Below are 18,275 nucleotides of genomic sequence, written 5' to 3'. Positions count from 1 at the left end.
TCGGGAAATGCTGTAAAATACGGCCTAAACTTGTCAATTTCCTTTATAAAAAAAATTGAGATTTTCGCAAAAATAACATAATCAATCGAATGAATTGATCCATCATCTATAAACATTACTCCATAGTTTTTTAACATTCCCATTTAAACATTCTATTATAGCCAAGAAGAAGCCTCCTCCAAGACCTTCACCTCCTAAAGTAGCTCCAGTCGCTAATGTTTCCAGAGAGGATCAGATCCTTGCCCATCTTCATCCTGATTCAGGTCTGTATATATGCAGTGTAAGCAGGTGATGAACAATGTATGGAATACAATGAACAATACAATGAACAATGTATGGAATACAATGAACAATGTATGGAATACAATGAACAATGTATGGAATACAATGAACAATGTAAAGAATACAATGAACAATGTATGGAATACAATGAACAATGTATGGAATACAATGAACAATGTATGGAATACAATGAACAATGTATAGAATACAATGAACAATGTATGGAATACAATGAACAATGTATGGAATACAATGAACAATGTATAGAATACAATGCATGAGAAGTACCACAGAATATTAGGAGACTCAGTGTAGCCATGTGCAGCTGTCAAAATAAACATATATGTGTTTGTGTGAAATTCAAATCAGTAAAATTGTCTTCAGCAAACAATCTCAATGGGAGTTTACTGTGTGAACTAGTTAGAAAACTAGCTGCATGTGCAGTATACAGTATATGTTTTATCATGTGCGGCATGTGGCAGCTCACAGAGACACGTTCTGACTTAAAAATTGTAGACAACAAAAAGAAATATTAAAACTCTTATCCTTCCTGTCACAGAATTGTTTAATTTTTTTTTTATAATTATGTGAAAGTTATTTAGGTGTGAAATTAACGGTTATGTTCATGTCTGTCATATCCACCTTAAAATAAAATACTACTTTATTTATGCGCACACTTTTACAAATTATGCAGTGCTTACACTGCCACAGGCAAAGTTTGTCAGCCTTTCTTACGCATTGTACAGGTAGTCTCTTGTGATTCTGTTTCTCTGGTTTTGCGATGTTTTTTTAATGTAGGAAACCTGTTAAAACTGCGGTTTCAAAAACCTGCACTACTGACTCTTGTCTGGTTGGATTAACCTAGTTGTTTACTTCCATTAGATTTATTATTGACTGATACTGTTGTCTATCTGTCTGTATTCATGTAAGTATTGGCTGTTTCCTGTAGGTACCGATGTTGTTACAGAGGAACCTGGTGTCGAGTTGCAGGACACTTTATCTTCTCTCCAGGCTAGCATTGCTGAATACAAACTTGAAATCCAGGTAAGAATACAGATGTAATTTTGATTAAAACCACAAACCGAGCATTTCCTTCTCTCGGTTTGTGGTAAGTCGGTTACTGTAGTTTCTGTATTGTTTGTCAAATTTAGAACAATTGTCCTTGGTAACAGCATTAACAGTGGGTTGACATTTCAATTTGTCATTCATTAGCTAGCCCCTGGTTTATTATTTGGTGTGTTTCGGGATTAAAATCTCTGCCTTGACAACTTGCATTAAATGGTTGGTTTTCTGTAATTCAAGCTGTGGTTTGATACATGTGTTTTGTATTGGCATTTCAGTTAACAGAACTGTTTAAGAGCACCTGACATTCACTGCTAATTTGCACTGTACTGCTCTGTACTGTACTGCTCTGTACGTTACTGGTTAATACTGTACTGCTCTGTACTGTACTGCTCTGAACAATACTACTCTGTAGTGTACTGTTCTGTACTGTAATGCTTGGCACTGTACTGATCTGTACAATACTGTACTGCTCTGTACAATACTGCTCCATACTGTATTGTTCTGTAATGCTCTGTACATTACTGCTCAAAACTGTACTGCTCTGTACTGTACTGCGCTGTACAATACTACTCTGTAGTGTACTGTTCTGTACTGTAAAGCTTGGCCCTGTACTGATCTGTACAATACTGTACTGATCTGTACAATACTGTACTGCTCTGAACAATACTGTATTGCTCTGTACAATACTGCTCCATACTTGTTCTGAAATGCTCTGTACAATACTGCTCCATACTGTATTGTTCTGTAATGCTCTGTACATTACTGCTCAAAACTGTACTGCTCTGTACTGTACTGCGCTGTACAATACTACTCTGTAGTGTACTGTTCTGTACTGTAAAGCTTGGCCCTGTACTGATCTGTACAATACTGCTCTGTACAATACTGTACTGCTCTGAACAATACTGTATTGCTCTGTACAATACTGCTCCATACTTGTTCTGAAATGCTCTGTACATTAATGCTCAATACTGTACTGTACTGTACTATACTGTACTGTACTGCTCTGTACAGTACTGTACTGCTCTATACTGTAGCTGTACTGCTATATATGATAAGTACTGTTTTGTACTGTAATGCTCTGTACTATATATATGATACTATCAGATACTTTTACTGTTTCATTGAAACAAAAGTTATGTATTTAAAGCTAAGTGGGTGGGTGAGGAGGAAATATTTCATACCATATTTGGGTTTCTTTACAATAATAAAAAGAAATAAATGGTTTAGGTTTAGTTTTGAACCATGCAGTGTCAGTTTGTTCTGGTAAATATCTCGGTATTTTTACATTTTTCCAGAGGGGTAAGGACCAGAAAGGAAAGCTGGAAGAACTATCATCATCAGCAGCGACAGATGAAGACAAACTGGAGATAGAGCAACAGTTGTCAGATATGACTGGAAACTTAGAACACTTAGAACAAGAACTGAGCAGTTTACAAGGTTAGTGTTACTCCCTGGTCAATGTCTAAGCCTTCTTCTCTGTTCAATTAACTACTGGCTCATCCGTTAGATTATCCCCTTCCTTCCCCTCCCTCCCTCCCTTCCCTTCCCCTCCCTTCCCTCCCTTCCCTTCCCTTCCCTTCCCTTCCCTTCCCTTCCCTTCCCTTCCCTTCCCTTCCCTTCCCTTCCCTTCCCTTCCCTTCCCTTCCCTTCCCTTCCCTTCCCTTCCCTTCCCTTCCCTTCCCTTCCCTTCCCTTCCCTTCCCTTCCCTTCCCTTCCCTTCCCTTCCCTTCCCTTCCCTTCCCTTCCCTTCCCTTCCCTTCCCTTCCCTTCCCTTCCCTTCCCTTCCCTTCCCTTCCCTTCCCTTCCCTTCCCTTCCCTTCCCTTCCCTTCCCTTCCCTTCCCTTCCCTTCCCTTCCCTTCCCTTCCCTTCCCTTCCCTTCCCTTCCCTTCCCTTCCCTTCCCTTCCCTTCCCTTCCCTTCCCTTCCCTTCCCTTCCCTTCCCTTCCCTTCCCTTCCCCTCCCCTCCCCTCCCCTCCCTTCCCTTCCCTTCCCTTCCCTTCCCTTCCCTTCCCTTCCCTTCCCTTCCCTTCCCTTCCCCTCTCTTCCCCTCTCTTCCCCTCCCTTCCCCTCCCTTCCCCTCCCTTCCCCTCCCTTCCCCAACCCTTACTATTTGCTAGTTAGTACATCAATTACTCACAGGTGGGTACATGCCTTTCTCTGGCAGATGGGTAGTGTACCCTTGCCCCCCCCCATCCATTATTAATGAAGGTTAACTCTAAAGTTTATAAAGTAGAAAGTTTACTCCTATCGATTTTATGTCTTCATCGATGATCGGCCATAGTCGTACCTGCCCTTACATCATAGTCTTACATCAGTTAATTGGGGGAATTGTAGATAAAGGCTTTTTGGTAGAAAAAATTATAACCTTTACTGTTTTGTATTCTGCTTATTTTCAGCTCAGCTAAACGAACTTCAACCGGATCAACTTCAGTTATTGACGAAGAAGAACGCCGAATTCCGCAACAAAGTAGTCAAAGAAATCTTGAAAACTGAAACTATTTATGTGAGGGACATCAAACTATGCCAGAAGGGGTTCATGACCGTATTAGAGGAAAAACAGGTGAGAAGAACGAACATCACAACCCAATTCCATTTTGTGACAGAAATTGATGGATTTTTTTCCCTTCTGTAAAACTAGTCAGAGGGGATGGTTGTGTGTGGTGGGGATGTGGTTGGGGGGAGTTGCTACTTCAGCTCTGACAAGCACTGCATTTAAAATACAGGTGAGACTGTTCCCGTAATTACCCATAATGTATCAGATATCAGAAGGAGACTACTTTGGCAACCTCTTTGCTAACAAGTGTTAGAAAATATGAAAGCCCTGAGGTGGTTGAATCATAGCAAGATCTGCTTCAGGGGACAGACATTAAACTTTCAAAAGATTTCCATAATGGGATTAAGTAATAAATATTATAGTATCAGGGCAAGGACACCCTGTATTAGTCTTATGTTTCCTCACCACTGCTGCATATTTTAATAGCTATGTTGTTTGTTATCACATACTGTACAAACATGCTGAACTGGGTCATTGATTCATCGTTGCTGTTTGTAGAGGCTTCAAGCATTGTTCAATGGTCTTGCATCATGTAAGACTCTACTTGGCTACTTGATGGAGATGAAGCATTAGTCCTTGGAAGATGGGAACCGATTTGTTGTAAGCATTTTCTATTTCCTCAGGATGAAATCAGCAACATCTTAAAAGGGGAAGAAGATGTAGAGTCTACAGACAAGAGAATGGTTAGATTAATACTTTGTCTGTTGACATGGGCTTACTAATAGAAACATGCATCACAGGGGAACACAATATCATTCCATGCACACTTTGTCTGTTGACATCTATATATATCAACATGGGCTTACTAATAGAAACATGCATCACAGGGGAACACAATATCATTCCATGCATACTTTGTCTGTTGACATATATATATATATCAACATGGGCTTACTAATAGAAACATGCATCACAGGGGAACACAATATCATTCCATGCACACTTTGTCTGTTGATATCTATATATATCAACATGGGCTTACTAATAGAAACATGCATCACAGGGGAACACAATATCATTCCATGCATACTTTGTCTGTTGACATATATATATATATCAACATGGGCTTACTAATAGAAACATGCATCACAGGGGAACACAATATCATTCCATGCACACTTTGTCTGTTGATATCTATATATATCAACATGGGCTTACTAATAGAAACATGCATCACAGGGGAACACAATATCATTCCATGCACACTTTGTCTGTTGACATCTATATATATAACATGGGCTTACTAATAGAAACATGCATCACAGGGGAACACAATGTCATTCCATGCATACTTTGTCTGTTGACATATATATATATATCAACATGGGCTTACTAATAGAAACATGCATCACAGGGGAACACAATATCATTCCATGCACACTTTGTCTGTTGATATCTATATATATCAACATGGGCTTACTAATAGAAACATGCATCACAGGGGAACACAATATCATTCCATGCACACTTTGTCTGTTGACATCTATATATATAACATGGGCTTACTAATAGAAACATGCATCACAGGGGAACACAATGTCATTCCATGCATACTTTGTCTGTTGACATATATATATATCAACATGGGCTTACTAATAGAAACATGCATCACAGGGGAACACAATATCATTCCATGCACACTTTGTCTGTTGACATCTATATATATAACATGGGCTTACTAATAGAAACATGCATCACAGGGGAACACAATGTCATTCCATGCACACTTTGTCTGTTGACATATATATATATCAACATGGGCTTACTAATAGAAACATGCATCACAGGGGAACACAATATCATTCCATGCACACTTTGTCTGTTGACATCTATATATATAACATGGGCTTACTAATAGAAACATGCATCACAGGGGAACACAATATCATTCCATGCATACTTTGTCTGTTGACATCTATATATATCAACATGGGCTTACTAATAGAAACATGCATCACAGGGGAACACAATATCATTCCATGCACACTTTGTCTGTTGACATCTATATATATAACATGGGCTTACTAATAGAAACATGCATCACAGGGGAACACAATGTCATTCCATGCATACTTTGTCTGTTGACATATATATATATCAACATGGGCTTACTAATAGAAACATGCATCACAGGGGAACACAATATCATTCCATGCACACTTTGTCTGTTGACATCTATATATATAACATGGGCTTACTAATAGAAACATGCATCACAGGGGAACACAATGTCATTCCATGCACACTTTGTCTGTTGACATATATATATATCAACATGGGCTTACTAATAGAAACATGCATCACAGGGGAACACAATATCATTCCATGCACACTTTGTCTGTTGACATCTATATATATAACATGGGCTTACTAATAGAAACATGCATCACAGGGGAACACAATATCATTCCATGCATACTTTGTCTGTTGACATCTATATATATCAACATGGGCTTACTAATAGAAACATGCATCACAGGGGAACACAATATCATTCCATGCACACTTTGTCTGTTGACATCTATATATATCAACATGGGCTTACTAATAGAAACATGCATCACAGGGGAACACAATATCATTCCATGCATACTTTGTCTGTTGACATCTATATATATAACATGGGCTTACTAATAGAAACATGCATCACAGGGGAACACAATATCATTCCATGCACACTTTGTCTGTTGACATCTATATATATAACATGGGCTTACTAATAGAAACATGCATCACAGGGGAACACAATATCATTCCATGCACACTTTGTCTGTTGACATATATATATATATCAACATGGGCTTACTAATAGAAACATGCATCACAGGGGAACACAATATCATTCCATGCACACTTTGTCTGTTGATATCTATATATATCAACATGGGCTTACTAATAGAAACATGCATCACAGGGGAACACAATGTCATTCCATGCATACTTTGTCTGTTGACATATATATATATCAACATGGGCTTACTAATAGAAACATGCATCACAGGGGAACACAATATCATTCCATGCACACTTTGTCTGTTGATATCTATATATATCAACATGGGCTTACTAATAGAAACATGCATCACAGGGGAACACAATGTCATTCCATGCATACTTTGTCTGTTGACATATATATATATCAACATGGGCTTACTAATAGAAACATGCATCACAGGGGAACACAATGTCATTCCATGCATACTTTGTCTGTTGACATATATATATATATCAACATGGGCTTACTAATAGAAACATGCATCACAGGGGAACACAATATCATTCCATGCACACTTTGTCTGTTGACATATATATATATCAACATGGGCTTACTAATAGAAACATGCATCACAGGGGAACACAATATCATTCCATGCATACTTTGTCTGTTGACATATATATATATCAACATGGGCTTACTAATAGAAACATGCATCACAGGGGAACACAATATCATTCCATGCACACTTTGTCTGTTGACATATATATATATCAACATGGGCTTACTAATAGAAACATGCATCACAGGGGAACACAATGTCATTCCATGCACACTTTGTCTGTTGACATATATATATATCAACATGGGCTTACTAATAGAAACATGCATCACAGGGGAACACAATATCATTCCATGCAGACTTTGTCTGTTGACATATATATATATCAACATGGGCTTACTAATAGAAACATGCATCACAGGGGAACACAATGTCATTCCATGCACACTTTGTCTGTTGACATATATATATATCAACATGGGCTTACTAATAGAAACATGCATCACAGGGGAACACAATGTCATTCCATGCACACTTTGTCTGTTGACATCTATATATATAACATGGGCTTACTAATAGAAACATGCATCACAGGGGAACACAATATCATTCCATGCACACTTTGTCTGTTGACATATATATATATCAACATGGGCTTACTAATAGAAACATGCATCACAGGGGAACACAATATCATTCCATGCATACTTTGTCTGTTGACATCAATATATAACATGGGCTTACTAATAGAAACATGCATCACAGGGGAACACAATATCATTCCATGCACACTTTGTCTGTTGACATCTATATATATAACATGGGCTTACTAATAGAAACATGCATCACAGGGGAACACAATATCATTCCATGCACACTTTGTCTGTTGACATCAATATATAACATGGGCTTACTAATAGAAACATGCATCACAGGGGAACACAATATCATTCCATGCACACTTTGTCTGTTGACATATATATATATCAACATGGGCTTACTAATAGAAACATGCATCACAGGGGAACACAATGTCATTCCATGCACACTTTGTCTGTTGACATCTATATATATAACATGGGCTTACTAATAGAAACATGCATCACAGGGGAACACAATATCATTCCATGCACACTTTGTCTGTTGACATATATATATATCAACATGGGCTTACTAATAGAAACATGCATCACAGGGGAACACAATATCATTCCATGCATACTTTGTCTGTTGACATCAATATATAACATGGGCTTACTAATAGAAACATGCATCACAGGGGAACACAATATCATTCCATGCACACTTTGTCTGTTGACATCTATATATATAACATGGGCTTACTAATAGAAACATGCATCACAGGGGAACACAATATCATTCCATGCACACTTTGTCTGTTGACATCAATATATAACATGGGCTTACTAATAGAAACATGCATCACAGGGGAACACAATATCATTCCATGCACACTTTGTCTGTTGACATCTATATATATAACATGGGCTTACTAATAGAAACATGCATCACAGGGGAACACAATATCATTCCATGCACACTTTGTCTGTTGACATCTATATATATAACATGGGCTTACTAATAGAAACATGCATCACAGGGGAACACAATATCATTCCATGCACACTTTGTCTGTTGACATCTATATATATAACATGGGCTTACTAATAGAAACATGCATCACAGGGGAACACAATATCATTCCATGCTTACTTTACTGTTTAGCTACAGTCTTTTATTAATTGCTATCATTATCAAAACTAGTTCCATCATTTCAAACTGTGGTTACTAGAAATACTGCCTTCTGGTGTCTCAGGTTCCTTTATTCTTCTATGACAAAACACTTTGAGTGAAATGAGTGAACATTTTCCAAACTTTTAATGGTTGGGGGAGGGGGGGAGGGGGGTAGGGGCTCTTTGTTTATGATGACTGTGCAATATCCATGATATTTAAGAGATTTTGCATGGTAGATAACTTGCTGAGCCTATGCAAGTACTAATGTGTCTGAAATTCATGCACCTACAGCATCACATTAAGCCTTCATCCTATCTGTGGCCTATACCCTTGTACATGTCTGTATGGTAGATTGTCTATAATTTAGGCTGTTGAAAGTTGATGTGATCATTACAAGTGAGTGGGACAAATTTGAAGAGAGCAACAACAAACATTAGCTTGGTTAACTATCGATCTTTAGATAAATTGTATTTGCTAGACAAGCCACGGAAGGAAAACATGGATAACCCTCGATATTCCTGATATAAGAAGAGCAAGTGAAATATATGCATTCACATGAGTGAGGGCCCTCAAGGAACTAACATATCTAAATATCTCATGTTATTGGGTGCTGCCTAACCATTCTTTTGGGGTACATTGAGTAAGTGTTGTGCATTTCATTGGTGTACATTGAGTGTGTTATGCATTCCATTGGGGTACATTGAGTAAGTGTTCATTCCATTGGGGTACACAAGAGTATGTGTTATGCATTCCATTGGGGTACATTGAGTATGTGTTATGCATTCCATTGGGGTATATTGAGTAAGTTACATGGTTACTTGAGTGCAAGCTAATCATTTTCGTACTGTAACTTGGGTGTTGGCTGAACATTTTGGTACTGGTACGGTTTTCTTGGGTGCTGGCTAACCATTCTGGTACAGTTAGTTGGGTGCTAGGTAACCATTGCGGTATCGTTACCTTGGTACTAGGTAACCTGATATGGTGACCTGGGTGCTGGCTAACCATTCTGGTACAGATACCTTGGTGCTGGCTAACCTGGTTTTTGTTACCTGGGTGCCAGGTAACCTTGTATGGTTACTTGGGTGCTAGGTAATCATTCTGGCACGGTGCCCTGGGTGCTAGGTAATCATTCTGATATGGTTAACTGGGTGCTGGCTGACCATTCTGGTACGGTTACCTGGGTGCAAGGTAACCATTCTGGTACAGTTACCTGTGAGCTAGGTAACTTGGTATGGTTATCTGGGTGCTGGCTGACCTTCCTGGTCTGGTTTCTTGGGTGCTAGCCTGCTAGGCTACAATTATGGTCTGGTTACTTGGGTGCTAGGTAACCATTCTGTTACGGTTACCTGTGGTTCAAGTAACCATTCTGGTACAGTTACTTGGGTGCTAGGTAACAATGCTGATATAGTTACTTGAGTGTTAGGTAACCTGGTATGGTTACCTGGTGCTAGGTAATCTTTCTGGTATGGTTACTTTGGTGCTAGCTAACCATGCTATAAGGGTATCATTAGTTGCCCATTTGTCATTCTGTTCAGATATCATTGATTGTTCATTAGCCTCTCTGCAGGATTCTCATTTCACATTAGTTTTATCTGTTACTGGCAGAGCATTCTGTATTGGCATCCATCACAATAATCTACTTCATATTACCATGATGTATGATAAAAGAAAGTACATCATTATTAAAAGATTAAAAGGTAGACCTTTAGTCTTGGTATGTCAAGTTCTAGAAAAGAAGCAAAGTTGAGTGCAAGTAATGTTTCTATAGCAGTACAGCTGCAGTATGCTAAATGTGTCTACCTAATTGGCAATGATCTTGGCTCATTAGTGTTAATCTGTAGGTTAATGCTATTCCTTGGGTTTGGGATGATAAGAACTAAACCAATCATGTTCATTTTAAGTTATATGAACAAAACACCACCCATAGATGACATTTGTCTATTTAAAATTGATAATACAATGTGAAATGTTATCTGAGGCAATTTAAGGTTTGTAAAAATCATGTTTCTGATTATATTGGGTTGCATCTGCACTTTATTTGATTCACCTTAGTTGTTTCTCAACAATGTACTAGTCACTGCATTTTATTGTATTAAAGGAATGCCAAACAAGTTATGAAGTGAAAATGTATCATTAAGGAACATACAGACCTGACTTAATAGACGTCCGTGTTACATTAATAATATCATGTGAGAATTACATTAATAATATCATGTGAGAATTACATTGGTAATATCATGTGAGAATTACTTTAGTAATATCATGGGAGAATTACATTAATAATATCATGTGAGAATTACATTGTAGTATCATGAAAGAATTACATTGGTAAGATTATGTGAGAATTACATTGGTAATATCATGTGAGAATTACATTGTAGTATCATGAAAGAATTACATTGGTAAGATTATGTGAGAATTACATTGGTAAGATCATGTGTGAATTACATTAGTCATATATCATGTAAGAATTAGATTAATAATATCATGTGAGAATTACATTGGTAATATCATGTGATAATTACATTATTAATATCATGTGAGAATTACATTAATAATATCATGTGAGAATTACATTGGTAATATCATGTGAGAATTACATTAGTAATATCATGTGAGAATTACATTAATAATATCATGTGAGAATTACATTGTAGTATCATGAAAGAATTACATTGGTAAGATTATGTGAGAATTATATTGGTAATATCATGTGAGAATTACATTGTAGTATCATGAAAGAATTACATTGGTAAGATTATGTGAGAATTACATTGGTAAGATCATGTGTGAATTACATTAGTCATATATCATGTAAGAATTAGATTAATAATATCATGTGAGAATTACATTGGTAATATCATGTGATAATTACATTATTAATATCATGTGAGAATTACATTAGTAATATCATGTGAGAATTACATTGGTAATATCATGTGAGAATTACATTAATAATATCATGTGAGAATTACTTTGGTAATATCATGTGAGAATTACTTTGGTAAGATCATGTATGAATTACATTAGTAATATCATGTGAGAATTACTTTGGTAATATCATGTACGAATTACAGTAGTAATATCATGTGAGAATTACTTTGGTAATATCATGTGAGAATTACATTAATAATATCATGTGTTAATTACATTATGAATATCATGTGAGAATTACATTAATAATATTATGTGAGAATTACATTAGCAATAGCATGTAAGAATTAGATTAATAATATTATGTGAGAATTACTTTGGTAAGATAAGATAAGAATTACATTAGTAATATCATGTGAGCATTACATTGGTAGTATCATGTGAGAATTACATTGGTAATATCATGTGAGAATTACATTAATATCATGTGATAATTGTAAACATAGGCATTATATTGTGAGAATTTAATTCATTAGTAATATCATATGAGAATTACGTTAGTATTTTCATGTAAGAATTAAATTTGCTGATTCCATTTAAGAGTAACATTACTGCTACTGTACTACATGTCTGATACCAATGAAGACACACTAGCATGCATTGAGTATTTTTCATTGGTCACTTATTTTTCAAGCTAGAGTCAAGTATGATCTCACCATACCTATACATATAGTTGTACAGCTTACCGTCAAGATGGTAACATTATACCAGACTATGGTTTTTATGGGTTTGTTTTGACTTTCGCAGGCAAAAGGACTAGAGTTAGATGTTCTGTTTGGCAATATGGACGAGGTGATTATGGTAGCGGAGAATTTTATGAATGCCATAGCAACAACAGTGGAAGAGAAGTCTCCTGAAGAACAGTTTATAGGTAATACATTGTACCATATTGTAATAGAGTGGACTTCACTGTAATACAGTGGACTTTATTGTGATACAGTGGACTTTATTGTAAATGTTCAGCGGACTTTATTGTAATACAATGGACCATATTGTAATACAGTGGACTTTATTGAAATGCAGTGGACTTTATTGTAATACAGTGGACTTGATTGTAATACATGTACCATATTGTAGTTAATTGTAATTCATTAGACCGTGTTGTAGTCAATGGTAACTCATCGTTTACCTTTCAGTTTTAAGGTGATTTCTTGAATCACCCAAGTAACACATACATTGTACTACATTGGGTTGTATGGTGATGCCTTGAATCATAAAGCAATGTACCACAACATATATACATTCTACTACATGGTATCATTTGTAATCATTTTGCAATACATTGCACCCCATTGTGAAACATTGTACAACATTGAAGTATATTGAATCAAGTTGTAATACATCATACCACATTGTCATACATTGTGCCACATTGGATCAAGTTATAATATAATTTGAAACATTGTGCCACATTGTTATACATGTTACCACATCTGATCATGTTTTATACAATGTACCAACATTATAATACATTGTGCCACATTGGATCAATATGTAAGACATTAAAACCATGTTTAAGTACATACACCATACTTAAAAGCATGGATATAGGAACAGCATCAATGCAAGTAGTTTGCTAGTCAATTGTAGGTGATCATCTCTGCTCAAGGTGATGGGTCCTAGCAGCAAATCTTGAACAATATCACCAAATCACTTTTATATTGTGCAAAGCGATTCCCAACTGGCTCAATGATAGAAATAGCTAGGATTTGTAATAATGACATTACTTTAGCCATCAAGGAGTACTTCTATGAGTTGTCTGGTATGATGTTTTAGACTTAATACATTGTATGATGTAACAACTACCAGCTTTATGCGGTGAGAGAGTTACATAAATTAGTTTGGTCATCAGCTCAAGTTTTGAATCTGTATATTCAAGTGTTCTAATTGTACAATGAATGCCATGGTTGCTAGAGCAATAAGCAGCATGAAATGGTCTTTTCTTTTTTCTTTGCTTTCAGGTGAATGTTTCATGGAGCACAGCAGTGATCTTCACAGCGCTTATGCAACCTACTGTAGAAATCATGATGATGCAATTGCATTACTGGAAAAGGCAAGTCAAACAGCATTGTGTTTCACTTTAAACATCCTGTGTCAGCTTACTTTGTCAAACATTTAAAGGGTTATTGCAGTGGCAGACAATGTAATACTTTACATTTACAAAGATATTCCACATTGTTATTTGACAACCCTATCTTTAGCAGTATCTTGTTGATAAGTGGAGATATGGATCCTATCTTCCCCAGCTAAAGCCTTGATACTTCCAGAGATTAAATCCCAGTAATGGATCTGTTATATGTCAACACGGTAGTCAAGTTTTTTTTCCTATTAAAACTTGATTTTTGATTGGTGTATCTTGAGCAAGATTTTCTCTTTTCATCTGATTTGTTGAATTTCTCTCAATAACTAGTAGTTTGTAATTCAAACTGATTAACATTTTCTTTGACAACATTCTATAGTTTAACATGGTTATTATACAGCTTTACTTTAAACTAACTGTGTGTCCTCTCAAGAATATTGTATTGCACACATAACACTAACTGTGTGTCCTCTCAAGAATACTGTATTCCACACATAACACTAACTGTGTGTCCTCTCAAGAATACTGTATTCCACACATAACACTAAATGTGTGTCCTCTCAAGAATACTGTATTCCACACATAACACTAACTGTGTGTCCTCTCAAGAATACTGTATTCCACACATAACACTAACTGTGTGTCCTCTCAAGAATACTGTATTATTCCACACATAACACTAACTGTGTGTCCTGTCAAGAATACTGTATTATTCCACACATAACACTAATTGTGTGTCCTCTCAATAATACTGTATTCCACACATAACACTAACTGTGTGTCCTCTCAAGAATACTGTATTCCACACATAACACTAACTGTGTGTCCTCTCAAGAATACTGTTTTCCACAAATAACACCTATGTGTCTACTTTGTTGAGTGTTATTAGATTGGTTGAAGCAGTCTGTATTCAACACATAACACCCATGTGTCTGCTTTGCTGAGTGTTTTTATATTGGTCCAGTTGTCCCTAATTATTCATTTCTCCAACAGTATGAAGAGAATCCCGAGGTGCAGGAGTATATCAATCAAGGTCTGGAGTTAGTCAGGTGAGCAACTAGGGATTAATAAATCAAACCTTTATGACAATAATATACATAATCATATTCAGAACAGAAATAAATGTCTGCCTTCTCAACCAAAGTATCATAAGATCAACAAAGTAAAACCAGCTGCATGTAATAAATTCAGGTTGAACTTGTTTTATTCTGATGGGGAAAAGAAGACGCTCCATTCAACAAAAATAAGTTTTCCAATGCTTTTACAAGTACCTGAGTGGATATAATGAATTACTCTGTATGCAGGAATCTCATAGGAGAGAATTGGAATTTATCACTTGATTTCTCTCTTTTTTTTTTTTTTGGTTAGAATTTCACTTTAAATTTCTCTGTCCTTGGTGGGAATTTGTTTAATTAGTGAAACAATCTTATGATTTTTTTTTTTCAGACAAAGTACCAACTGTTGGGACCTGGCTTCTTTTCTTATAAAGCCTGTCCAGAGAATCTTGAAATATCATCTCCTCTTAGCTGAATTGTACAAGGTATGTACCTACATGGTCCCCTGCTAATACAACATACATGTAATAATAACAACTGCATTAGGTTGTGAATCAAAAGTCGTACCAATGGATCATTGTACAAGGTATGTACCTACTTGGTCCCCTGTTGATACAACATAAATGTAATAATAACAACTGCATTAAGGTTGTGAGTCAACAGACCTACCAATGGATCATTGTACAAGGTATGTACCTACATGGTCCCCTGCTGATACAACATACATGTAATAATAAAAACTACATATATAGGTTGTGAGTCAACAGTCCTACCAAAGTATCATTGTAAAAGGTATGTACCTACTTGGTCCCCTGCTGATACAACATACATGTAATAATAACAACTGCATTTAGGTTGTGAGTCAACAGTCCTACCAATGGATCATTGTACAAGGTATGTACCTACATGGTCCCCTGCTAACATGTAATAATAACAACTGCATTAGGTTGTGAGTCCACTGTCCTACCAATGGATCATTGTACAAGGTATGTACCTACATGGTCCCCTGCTGATACAACATACATGTAATATTGACAACTGCATTAGGTTGTGAGTCCACTGTCCTACCAATGGATCATTGTACAAGGTATGTACCTACATGGTCCCCTGCTAACATGTAATAATAACAACTGCATTAGGTTGTGAGTCCACTGTCCTACCAATGGATCATTTTACACGGTATGTACCTACATGGTCCCCTGCTAATACAACATACATGTAATAATAACAACTGCATTTAGGTTGTGAGTCAACAGTCCTACCAATGGATCATTGTACAATGTATCTCTTAAAAGATAGGTATGTTTTGTCTGTTTCTTAGGATGGTGTTATATATGCAATGAATATTTTAAATGTGTACCTGGTCTTATCATTTTAGTACACAGAAGAAGACCTTCCGGACAGACCTAATATCCAGCGGGCGTTAACTGCAATGACTGACGTTGCCAACTCCATCAATGAATTTAAGAGGCGGAAAGATTTAGGTGGGTACTGAGCAGTTTATACCTATCATAGAAAATACTAACAGACAGTTGTGAATGGTATCATAATCGGAGATGTTTAGTAATCTCTACCTTAGTTATATCCTAGAACTGTTGGGTTTTCTTGTTCCTGTTTGTTTTATATCATCTAGACATAAACACATAATTAGGTAATAGTATAATGAAGGGGAGAGTGTGATGTAGTCTAATATCCTCTCCTGGGTCAAGCTTTCCATATATCATTCATATGTATTCTGTGTGCTATTATCAGATCACACTCTGGGTATCGTTACTGACTGTTTCCTTTTAACCAGTTATGAAGTACAGGAAACCAGGACAAGAAGCCATCTCAGACAAGATTGGTAAAATCAACATGCACTCTATCAAGAAGAAATCACAAAGAATGAACCAGAAAATCACCCGCATCACAGGACTGGCATCTCAGGTGGGTATTTTCTCTTTGGGGGGAGGTGGGGGGAGGGGTTATTGGTAGATGTTATCATGAATTCTTCTATGACCTGCTGTTCTGGTTGTTGATGTTGAACCAGAAAATCACCTGCATCACAGGACTGGCATCCCAAATTGGTATTTTCTTTTTGTGGGGGGGAGGAGTTATTGGTAGATTTTATCAGGAATTGTTCTATGACCTGCTGTTCATGTTGTTGATGTTGAACCAGAAAATCACCCGCATCACAGGACTGTTATCCCAGGTTTGTATTTTTGTTTGGGTTTATTAGTAGATTTTATCAGGAATTGTTCTATTACCTGCTGTTCTGGTTGTTTATGTTGAACCAGAAAAACACCTGCATCCCAGGTTGGTTTTTTCTTGGAGGGGGGGGGAGGTTTATTAGTAGATTTTTATCATGAATTGTTCAGTGACCTGCTGTTCTGGTCGTTTGTGTTGTTCTCTCTCCAGCTTTCTGTAGTTATGCTGTTTCCCGTTTCTTCTAACATAGTCAAGGATATTGTTAAAATAAGTCATCCTAATATACCAGAAAATGGAAAGTGAGGAAATGAAATGGTATAGGGTGAAGGAATTGTAAAGGACAAAATCACAGTCCCCATCCTACTCACCCCTTTTTCTCCATAAAGATACATGATATGGCAACCTTAAGGGCAAAAGATCAAACTGTATAAATATACAGTGAAAAGACAGGTACATATAAAGTAAAGTTTGAAGTAATTAAAATGTTTGGGGATATAGACTGTATAGTGAAATGGTTGTATGTGTATCATGTTTAAAACACATGCAGACAATTGCAATATTTTATTACAAGAAGAATCATTTTCAGCCAATTCTAACCTTGATGATAGACCTCTGAGCTGCTTTTAAGGAGTTATTTTTATGTTAATATAGGTCACTCACAATATGTCAATTTGCTAGAATGCTCTGCATTGTTTGTGGAGAGTTGTTATAATTATACAGTAAATTTGTTTCTGTCTTACAGACTGTGGACGAAGACTTTGCATTGTTTGTGGAGAGTCGTTATAATTATACAATTAATTTGTTTATGTATTTACAGACTGTGGACGAAGACTTTGACAAGATGGAGAGAAGATTCCGTGTTATAGAGAAGACGATCAAGATCTTTGTGACAGACATCAATTCTTATCTGGAACAGCTGAAGGTAAAATAACACTACGTTGGATAGGAACTGACCGATATATGTTTGAAGTTAGTGTGTCTCACTGTTGGGGCTCCAAATTTTGAAAGGTTCCATTCATAGATCCTGCAATTTGTGTAAGCTCCAAATAATCATGTAAACAGATATTTGATACCAGTCATATTAA

General features: G+C 36.5%; 1 protein-coding gene across 17 annotated transcripts in view; it reads left to right on the top strand.

The window, feature by feature from the left end:
• The window catches only part of LOC139982814 (dynamin-binding protein-like), a 70,160-nt gene that overhangs the window by 36,588 nt on the left and 15,297 nt on the right, over positions 1-18,275 (top strand). For 16 of the 17 annotated variants that reach the window (XR_011798364.1, XR_011798365.1, XR_011798366.1 and 13 more), the window contains 12 exons: positions 162-263; positions 1,232-1,326; positions 2,643-2,784; positions 3,744-3,907; positions 4,525-4,584; positions 12,616-12,739; positions 13,830-13,921; positions 14,942-14,997; positions 15,395-15,488; positions 16,382-16,487; positions 16,799-16,929; positions 18,008-18,112. Coding sequence is in view for 5 of the 17 variants with exons in the window: in XM_071995919.1 (XP_071852020.1) it covers positions 162-263; positions 1,232-1,326; positions 2,643-2,784; positions 3,744-3,907; positions 4,525-4,584; positions 12,616-12,739; positions 13,830-13,921; positions 14,942-14,997; positions 15,395-15,488; positions 16,382-16,487; positions 16,799-16,929; positions 18,008-18,112 (1,271 nt within the window). In the remaining 12 variants the exon portion in view is untranslated. The remainder of the gene's footprint in view (positions 1-161; positions 264-1,231; positions 1,327-2,642; positions 2,785-3,743; positions 3,908-4,524; positions 4,585-12,615; positions 12,740-13,829; positions 13,922-14,941; positions 14,998-15,394; positions 15,489-16,381; positions 16,488-16,798; positions 16,930-18,007; positions 18,113-18,275) is intronic. The other variant, XM_071995917.1, reaches the window with a different exon arrangement.

Source organism: Apostichopus japonicus, chromosome 16 (genome assembly GCF_037975245.1).
Source record: "Apostichopus japonicus isolate 1M-3 chromosome 16, ASM3797524v1, whole genome shotgun sequence".
In the NCBI taxonomy this organism is placed as follows: Eukaryota; Metazoa; Echinodermata; class Holothuroidea; order Aspidochirotida; family Stichopodidae; genus Apostichopus; species Apostichopus japonicus.
The sequence above is the reverse complement of the archived record's forward strand: the minus strand, read 5'-3'. Positions and strand labels throughout refer to the sequence as shown.